Source organism: Oncorhynchus mykiss, chromosome 19, assembly GCF_013265735.2.
Source record: "Oncorhynchus mykiss isolate Arlee chromosome 19, USDA_OmykA_1.1, whole genome shotgun sequence".
NCBI classification, from domain to species: Eukaryota; Metazoa; Chordata; class Actinopteri; order Salmoniformes; family Salmonidae; genus Oncorhynchus; species Oncorhynchus mykiss.
In genome coordinates, this window is record NC_048583.1 from 65,350,209 (window position 1) to 65,359,923 (window position 9,715).

At 41.8% G+C, this 9,715-nt stretch overlaps 1 protein-coding gene across 4 annotated transcripts in view; it reads right to left on the reverse strand.

The window, feature by feature from the left end:
• Positions 1-9,715, reverse strand: part of LOC110498419 (lysyl oxidase homolog 3B) — a 104,489-nt gene that overhangs the window by 17,989 nt on the left and 76,785 nt on the right. For 3 of the 4 annotated variants that reach the window (XM_036955421.1, XM_036955420.1, XM_036955422.1), the window contains 2 exons: positions 8,059-8,213; positions 3,100-3,270 (listed from right to left, as the gene is read on the reverse strand). In XM_036955421.1, the coding sequence (XP_036811316.1) occupies positions 3,100-3,270; positions 8,059-8,213 (326 nt within the window). Of the gene's footprint in view, positions 1-538; positions 695-3,099; positions 3,271-8,058; positions 8,214-9,715 lie in introns of all 4 variants that reach the window. The other variant, XM_036955423.1, reaches the window with a different exon arrangement.

Consider the following 9,715-nt stretch of genomic DNA (forward strand, 5'->3'; position numbering starts at 1 on the left):
CTGGTGCACAAGTCAGAAACAGGGGGGGTATAGTCTACATGATGACATCACTGGTGCTCTAGTCAGACACAGGGGGGTATAGTCTACATGATGACATCACTGTGCTCTATGATGACATCACTGGCGCTCTTGTCAGATACGTTGGGGTAACCTACATGATGACATCACTGGCGCTCTAGTCAGATACAGTGCTGGTAGCCTACCTACATGATGACATCACTGGCGCTCTATGATGACATCACTGGCGCTCTAGTCAGATACAGTGTGTGGAGCCTACCTATATGATGACATCACTGACGCTCTATACTACCTATCCCAGCTCTATACTACCTGTCCCGGCTCTATACTACCTGTCCCATCTCTATACGACCTGTCCCAGCTCTATACTACCTGTCCCTGCTCTATTCTACCTGTCCCAGCTCTATACGACCTGTCCCAGCTCTATACTACCTGTCCCAGCTCTATAGTACAGTATCATACTTCCAACACACATCATACTGTGAAGGAATTGATTTCTGCTTCTCCCAGTCTTACTCACAGTGATGGCATGCATGGAGTATCCCAGGCCTAGCTGTCTGCAGACTACCATGGCCTCTTTAGTGGTCCAGCTGGCAGAACACACCGTGCCCCACCGCGCCCCCACCTGAACCTCCACACGGCCCTCATAGTACGTCCTGCCTCCCACGATACGCACCTGCAGAAGGGCCCTAGGGGAAGTCAGTGAGAGGGCACCTCCTGTCTCAACTCCAGTCCTGGAATAACCCCAACAGTACTGGTTGTTGCTGTAGCCTCGGACCACCTGATTAAACTAGTAAGTTAATCATCAAGCCCTTGACTAGTTGAATCAGAGGTGTTTGTTCGGGATAGTCGAGGACTGGAGATGAGAAACACTGCTGTAGCCTGTCTGTGCTTCCTCCAAAGTCTAGTCTGTGCACAGTCCTGAGGGTCAGGGGTTTGCTGATGCAGCAGCAGCTGTGGGGTTTGTTCATAGACTCACAGAATAACATGTCAGGGTGAACATGTCAGGGTGAACATGTCAAGGTGAACATGTCAGGGTGAACATGTCAGGGTGAACATGTCAGGGTGAACATGTCAGGGTGAACATGTCAAGGTGAACATGTCAGGGTGAACATGTCAAGGTGAACATGTCAGGGTGAACATGTCAGGGTGAACATGTCAAGGTGAACATGTCAGGGTGAACATGTCAGGGTGAACATGTCAAGATGAACATGTCAGGGTGAACATGTCAGGGTGAACATGTCAAGGTGAACATGTCAGGGTGAACATGTCAGGGTGAACATGTCAGGGTGAGTCATGGAGCGGGGAGCCACATTGGTTCCTTCCTGGTGGGTTGGGAGAACCAATGAGATGTCGTTACCTGGCATGTTATGGTTGGCTGTTATGGTTAACACTCTCGTGATGAGGTAGCCTGAGAGGTTAACACTCTCGTGATGAGGTAGCCTGAGAGGTTAACAATCTCGTGATGAGGTAGCCTGAGAGGTTAACAATCTCGTGATGAGGTAGCCTGAGAGGTTAACACTCTCGTGATGAGGTAGCCTGAGAGGTTAACACTCTCGTGATGAGGTAGCCTGAGAGGTTAACAATCTCGTGATGAGGTAGCCTGAGAGGTTAACACTCTCGTGATGAGGTAGCCTGAGAGGTTCACACTCTCGTGATGAGGTAGACTGAGAGGTTAACACTCTCGTGATGAGGTAGCCTGAGAGAGGAGTCCAAATGTCACCCATGTTTAAGACGGTTCTCCAACCATGAGGATATCGTCTTGGTCCAGTTTTTAAGACTAGTGGTATTCAAACGTTTTCAGCGGGGACCCAGTATTTCATGGAACCCCATTATTTCTACAGTTATTTTTCTGCACCCCAAATCTACTGAAACAACCTTCAAATCAGTACATTTGGATTTTTACGTCGACAAATAAACCTTTTTATCAAAAAGAAAAACAAACCAATAAATATATTTACTCAATAAAGTTGTATCTTTCAAAATATCTTTCTCAAAAACATTTGTATATTGTTCCTTACAATAATATGTACTCTTATAAAAGGTATTATATATATATATATATATATATATATATATATATATATATATATATATATATATACTAAACTAAAATATAAACATGTAAAGTGTTGGTCGCATGTTTTATTCGCACAAAAAGCTTATTTCTCTCAAATTTTGTGCAGAAATGTGTTTACATCCCTGTTAGTGAACCTTTCACCTTTGCCAAGATAAGCCAGCCACCAGGTGTGGCATATCAAGAAGCTAATTGAACAGCATGATCATTACAGAGGTGCACCTTGTGCTGGGGACAATAAAAGGTCACTCTAAAATGTGCAGTTTTGTCACACAACACAATGTCACAGATGTCTCAAGTTTTGAGGGAGTGTGCAACTGGCGTGCTGACTGCAGGAATGTCCACCAGAAGTGTAGTTTTAGAGAATTTGGCGGTACGTTCAACCGGCCTCACAACCGCAGACCACATGTAACCACCCAGGACCTCAACATCCGGCTTCTTCACCTGCGGGATCGTCTTAGACCAGCCACCCGGACAGCTGATGAAACTGAGGAGTATTTCTGTCTGTAATAAAGCCCTTTTGTGGGGAAAAACTCAGCCGACTTTGAATACCACTGTTTGAGACAGAGGTTTGAGGTTTGAGACAGAGGTCCCTAGCCATGAGGTCCCTAGCCATGAGGTCCCTAGCCATGAGGTCCCTAGCCATGAGATCCCTAGCCATGAGATCCCTAGCCATGAGGTCCCTAGCCATGAGATCCCTAGCCATGAGATCCCTAGCCATGAGGTCCCTAGCCATGAGATCCCTAGCCATGAGATCCCTAGCCATGAGGTCCCTAGCCATGAGATCCCTAGCCAGAGGTCCCTAGCCATGAGATCCCTAGCCATGAGGTCCCTAGCCATGAGATCCCTAGCCATGAGATCCCTAGCCAGAGATCCCTAGCCATGAGATCTGCGGAACAAATCCGAGGTTGGAGATTCATGGTAATTGTAGTCCATGGTTATAACCTGGTTTAAGCATGTTCTATTAGCACTGTACAAGCTGTTAGCTTGGTTAATACACCTACTTGCAGGCCGTGGTTAGCGTAGCCTAGCCCCAGCTGTCTGCAGGCCACCATGGCCTCCTTGGTGCCCCAGGCCCCTCCACATATCAGGCCCCAGCTCCTGGTCCCGTTAGCCTCTGTGCTCAGCACCTCCACCCGCCCCTCATACCGCGTACGGCCCCCTGTCAGGCGGATCTGTGGTTGGGCAGACGGGTTAGGAAGCGGAGGGCAGGGGGAGTGTGTGGATTGGGGTTAGTATGGGCGATTACGGTCTGGCTGAACACAGGGCGTTTATCCAGACATACAGCACTTTGATTCAATCAGTTCTGCCTTAACCCTTCGATAACCGACAACTGCATAGCAGTTTCATTGTTTTTATTTAGGCGATGTCGGAACTACGTTAAATCAGCAAGCAGTTCCCGGCGTTATCCCTATTGCGGACGTTGCCATTGGATGTTGCCATTGGATGTTGCCATTGGACGTTGCCATTGGATGTTGCCATTGGATTAGTAATAATCCCACATAGCCTTCATACAATTTAGAACAGTGGAATGTTGTAAGCTTTAACACAGTTCCACCTCTGTCACAGCAATGCAGGAGTCAGCTACAGTGCCTTGCGAAAGTATTCGGCCCCCTTGAACTTTGCGACCTTTTGCCACATTTCAGGCTTCAAACATAAAGATATAAAACTGTATTTTTTTGTGAAGAATCAACAACAAGTGGGACACAATCATGAAGTGGAACGACATTTATTGGATATTTCAAACTTTTTTAACAAATCAAAAACTGAAAAATTGGGCGTGCAAAATTATTCAGCCCCCTTAAGTTAATACTTTGTAGCGCCACCTTTTGCTGCGATTACAGCTGTAAGTCGCTTGGGGTATGTCTCTATCAGTTTTGCACATCAAGAGACTGACATTTTTTCCCATTCCTCCTTGCAAAACAGCTCGAGCTCAGTGAGGTTGGATGGAGAGCATTTGTGAACAGCAGTTTTCAGTTCTTTCCACAGATTCTCGATTGGATTCAGGTCTGGACTTTGACTTGGCCATTCTAACACCTGGATATGTTTATTTTTGAACCATTCCATTGTAGATTTTGCTTTATGTTTTGGATCATTGTCTTGTTGGAAGACAAATCTCCGTCCCAGTCTCAGGTCTTTTGCAGACTCCATCAGGTTTTCTTCCAGAATGGTCCTGTATTTGGCTCCATCCATCTTCCCATCAATTTTAACCATCTTCCCTGTCCCTGCTGAAGAAAAGCAGGCCCAAACTATGATGCTGCCACCACCATGTTTGACAGTGGGGATGGTGTGTTCAGGGTGATGAGCTGTGTTGCTTTTACGCCAAACATAACGTTTTGCATTGTTGCCAAAAAGTTCAATTTTGGTTTCATCTGACCAGAGCACCTTCTTCCACATGTTTGGTGTGTCTCCCAGGTGGCTTGTGGCAAACTTTAAACGACACTTTTTATGGATATCTTTAAGAAATGGCTTTCTTCTTGCCACTCTTCCATAAAGGCCAGATTTGTGAAATATACGACTGATTGTTGTCCTATGGACAGAGTCTCCCACCTCAGCTGTAGATCTCTGCAGTTCATCCAGAGTGATCATGGGCCTCTTGGCTGCATCTCTGATCAGTCTTCTCCTTGTATGAGCTGAAAGTTTAGAGGGACGGCCAGGTCTTGGTAGATTTGCAGTGGTCTGATACTCCTTCCATTTCAATATTATCGCTTGCACAGTGCTCCTTGGGATGTTTAAAGCTTGGGAAATCTTTTTGTATCCAAATCCGGCTTTAAACTTCTTCACAACAGTATCTCGGACCTGCCTGGTGTGTTCCTTGTTCTTCATGATGCTCTCTGCGCTTTTAACGGACCTCTGAGACTATCACAGTGCAGGTGCATTTATACGGAGACTTGATTACACACAGGTGGATTGTATTTATCATCATTAGTCATTTAGGTCAACATTGGATCATTCAGAGATCCTCACTGAACTTCTGGAGAGAGTTTGCTGCACTGAAAGTAAAGGGGCTGAATAATTTTGCACGCCCAATTTTTCAGTTTTTGATTTGTTAAAAAAGTTTGAAATATCCAATAAATGGCGTTCCACTTCATGATTGTGTCCCACTTGTTGTTGATTCTTCACAAAAAAATACAGTTTTATATCTTCATGTTTGAAGCCTGAAATATGGCAAAAGGTCGCAAAGTTCAAGGGGGCCGAATACTTTCGCAAGGCACTGTATCTGTTAAGGCTTGATCTGATTGAATCTCTGCCATCCAAATGGCACCCTATTCCCTATATAATGTACTACTTTTTACCAGGGCCCATAGGGCTTTGATCAAAAGTAGTGCACTTTGTAGGGATTAGGGTGCATTTGTGATGGATACTTTGATTTATGGGTTAAAGGCATGTGTTTGATGAGAGTAAAGGACGTCATTACACACATCACATAGTCAGGATGCATCCAGGTTTACGTCTCTCATCACAATACTACTAACATTGTATTGAACATTACTGAGGCAAACACTCCTGCTCGATCAGGAATCTATTACCAATGTCAACACGTCATTGATCAATAAACAGTTTAAGATTCACAGTAAACAATATATCCCCCTCTTTGCTAAACTAAATTGCTTGACTAAACTTTTACTTAGTTTGTTCTCTATGATCATATTAACATCATTTTATCAGTAAAACAGGATATGACAATGACTGCAATGAATAGAATAGAACATAATAGAATAGAACAGAATAGAACAGAATAGATCAGAACATAATAGACTAGAACAGAATAGAACAGAATAGAATAGAACAGAACATAACAGAATAAATAAGAACATAATAGAATAGAATAGAACAAAATAGAATAGAACATAATAGAACAGAACATAATAGAACAGAATGGAATAAAACAGAACATTATAGAACAGAACAGAATATAACATAATAGAACAGAACAGAACATAATAGAACAGAATAGAACAGAATGGAATAAAACAGAACAGAACATAATAGAACAGAACATAATAGAACAGAACGGAACATAATAGAACAGAACAGAACATAATAGAACAGAATAGAACAGAATGGAATAAAACAAAACAGAACATAGTAGAACAGAACATAATAGAATAGAACAGAACATAATAGAACAGAACATGGTAGAACAGAACATAATAGAATAGAACATAATAGAATAGAACAGAACATAATAGAATAGAACATAATAGAATAGAACAGAACATAATAGAACAGAACATAATAGAACAGAACATAGTAGAACAGAACATAATAGAATAGAACATAATAGAATAGAACATAATAGAATAGAACATAACATAATAGAATAGAACAGAACAGAATAGAACATAATAGAATAGAATAGAACATAATAGAACAGAACATAGTAGAACAGAACATAATAGAACAGAACATAGTAGAACAGAACAGAAGATAATAGAATAGAACATAATAGAATAGAACAGAACATAATAGAATAGAACATAACATAATAGAACAGAACATAGTAGAACAGAACAGAATAGAACAGAACAGAATAGAATAGAACATAATAGAATAGAACATAACATAATAGAATAGAATAGAACAGAACATAATAGAATAGAACATAAGAGTTGAGTCACTGATGTGATCTTCCTGTCTGGGTTGGCGCCACCCCTTGGGTTGTGGCGTGGCGGAGATCTTTGTGGGCTTTACTCGGCCTTGTCTCAGGATGGTAAGTTGGTGGTTGAAGATATCCCTCTAGTGGTGTGGGGGCTGTGCTTTGGCAAAGTGGGTGGGGTTATATCCTTCCTGTTTGGCCCTGTCCGGGGGTATCATCGGATGGGGCCACAGTGTCTCCTGACCCCTCCTGTCTCAGCCTCCAGTATTTATGCTGCAGTAGTGTATGTGTCGGGGGGCTAGGGTCAGTTTGTTATATCTGGAGTACTTCTCCTGTCCTATTCGGTGTCCTGTGTGAATCTGTCCTATTCGGTGTCCTGAAGTGTGCGTTCTCTAATTCTCTCCTTCTCTCTTTCTTTCTCTCTCTCGGAGGACCTGAGCCCAGGACCATGCCTCATTACTACCTGGCATGATGACTCCTTACTGTCCCCAGTCCACCTGGCCATGCTGCTGCTCCAGTTTCAACTGTTCTGCCTGTGATTATTATTATTTGACCATGCTGGTAATTTATGAACATTTGAACATCTTGCCGTGTTCTGTTATAATCTCAACCCGGCACAGCCAGAAGAGGACTGGCCACCCCACATAGCCTGGTTCCTCTCTAGGTTTCTTCCTAGGTTTTGGTTTTCCTCTCTAGTTTTTCCTAGCCACAGTGCTTCTACACCTGCATTGCTTGCTGTTTGGGGTTTTAGGCTGGGTTTCTGTACAGCACTTTGAGATATCAGCTGATGTACAAAGGGCTATATAAATACATTTGATTTGAATAGAACAGAACATAATAGAATAGAACAGAACAGAACATAATAGAACATAATAGAACAGAACATAATAGAACAGAACATAGTAGAACAGAACATAGTAGAACATAATAGAACAGAACAGAACATAATAGAACATAATAGAACAGAACATAATAGAATAGAACATAATAGAACAGAACAGAACAGAATAGAACAGAACATAATAGAACATAATAGAACAGAACAGAAGAGAACATAGTAGAACAGAACATAGTAGAACATAACATAATAGAACAGAACAGAACATAATAGAACAGAACATAATAGAACATAATAGAACATAATAGAACAGAATAGAACAGAACATAATAGAAAAGAACAGAACAGAATAGAACATAATAGAACAGAACATAATAGAACATAATAGAACATAATAGAACAGAATAGAACAGAACATAATAGAAAAGAACAGAACAGAATAGAACATAATAGAACAGAACATAATAGAACATAATAGAACAGAACAGAACAGAACAGAACAGAGATAAGTAGATAGTCTCTGACCGAGTTCTCCAGAGCCATGTATGGCGTGTTGCACCTCACAGCGGCGTCTTCGACATGTTGGCAGTCCTCTGAGGTTATGTTCTTAAAGCCACAGTTCCACATCGACTTCTCCGTCCCCAGACACAGGACCTCATTCATGTGGATAGGACCCATCCCTAAAGACACACACAGACACTTCAGTGGCGGTCGCCGACGTTTAAGATGAGGGAGGATATCGGATGACTGTCATTCATATTCCATTCACCCAGTTCAATGTAACAGTGACAGGTTTAGGTTACTGGCATTCATATTCACCCAGTTCAATGTAACAGTGACAGGTTTAGGTTACTGTCATTCATATTCATCCAGTTCAATGTAACAGTGACAGGTTTAGGTTACTGTCATTCATATTCACCCAGTTCAATGTAACAGTGACAGGTTTAGGTTACTGGCATTCATATTCACCCAGTTCAATGTAACAGTGACAGGTTTAGGTTACTGGCATTCATATTCACCCTGTTCAATGTAACAGTGATAGGTTTAGGTTACTGTCATTCATATTCACCCAGTTCAATGTAACAGTGACAGGTTTAGGTTACTGTCATTCATATTCACCCAGTTCAATGTAACAGTGACAGGTTTAGGTTACTGTCATTCATATTCACCCAGTTCAATGTAACAGTGACAGGTTTAGGTTACTGTCATTCATATTCACCCAGTTCAATGTAACAGTGATAGGTTTAGGTTACTGTCATTCATATTCACCCTGTTCAATGTAACAGTGACAGGTTTAGGTTACTGTCATTCATATTCACCCAGTTCAATGTAACAGTGACAGGTTTAGGTTACTGTCATTCATATTCACCCAGTTCAATGTAACAGTGACAGGTTTAGGTTACTGTCATTCATATTCACCCAGTTCAATGTAACAGTGACAGGTTTAGGTTACTGTCATTCATATTCACCCAGTTCAATGTAACAGTGACAGGTTTAGGTTACTGGCATTCATATTCACCCAGTTTAGTGTAACAGTGACAGGTTTAGGTTACTGTCATTCACCCTGTTCAATGTAACAGTGACAGGTTTAGGTTACTGTCATTCACCCTGTTCAATGTAACAGTGACAGGGTTTAGGTTACTGTCATTCATATTCACCCAGTTCAATGTAACAGTGACAGGTTTAGGTTACTGTCATTCACCCTGTTCAATGTAACAGTGACAGGTTTAGGTTACTGTCATTCACCCTGTTCAATGTAACAGTGACTTGGTTTAGGTTACTGTCATTCATATTCACCCAGTTTAGTGTAACAGTGACAGGTTTAGGTTACTGTCATTCACCCAGTTCAATGTAACAGTGACAGGTTTAGGTTACTGTCATTCATATTCACCCAGTTCAATGTAACAGTGACAGGTTTAGGTTACTGTCATTCATATTAACCCAGTTCAATGTAACAGTGACAGGTTTAGGTTACTGGCATTCATATTCACCCAGTTTAGTGTAACAGTGACAGGTTTAGGTTACTGTCATTCATATTCACCCAGTTTAGTGTAACAGTGACAGGTTTAGGTTACTGGCATTCATATTCACCCAGTTTAGTGTAACAGTGACAGGTTTAGGTTACTGGCATTCATATTCACCCAGTTTAGTGTAACAGTGACAGGTTTAGGCTATTACATGA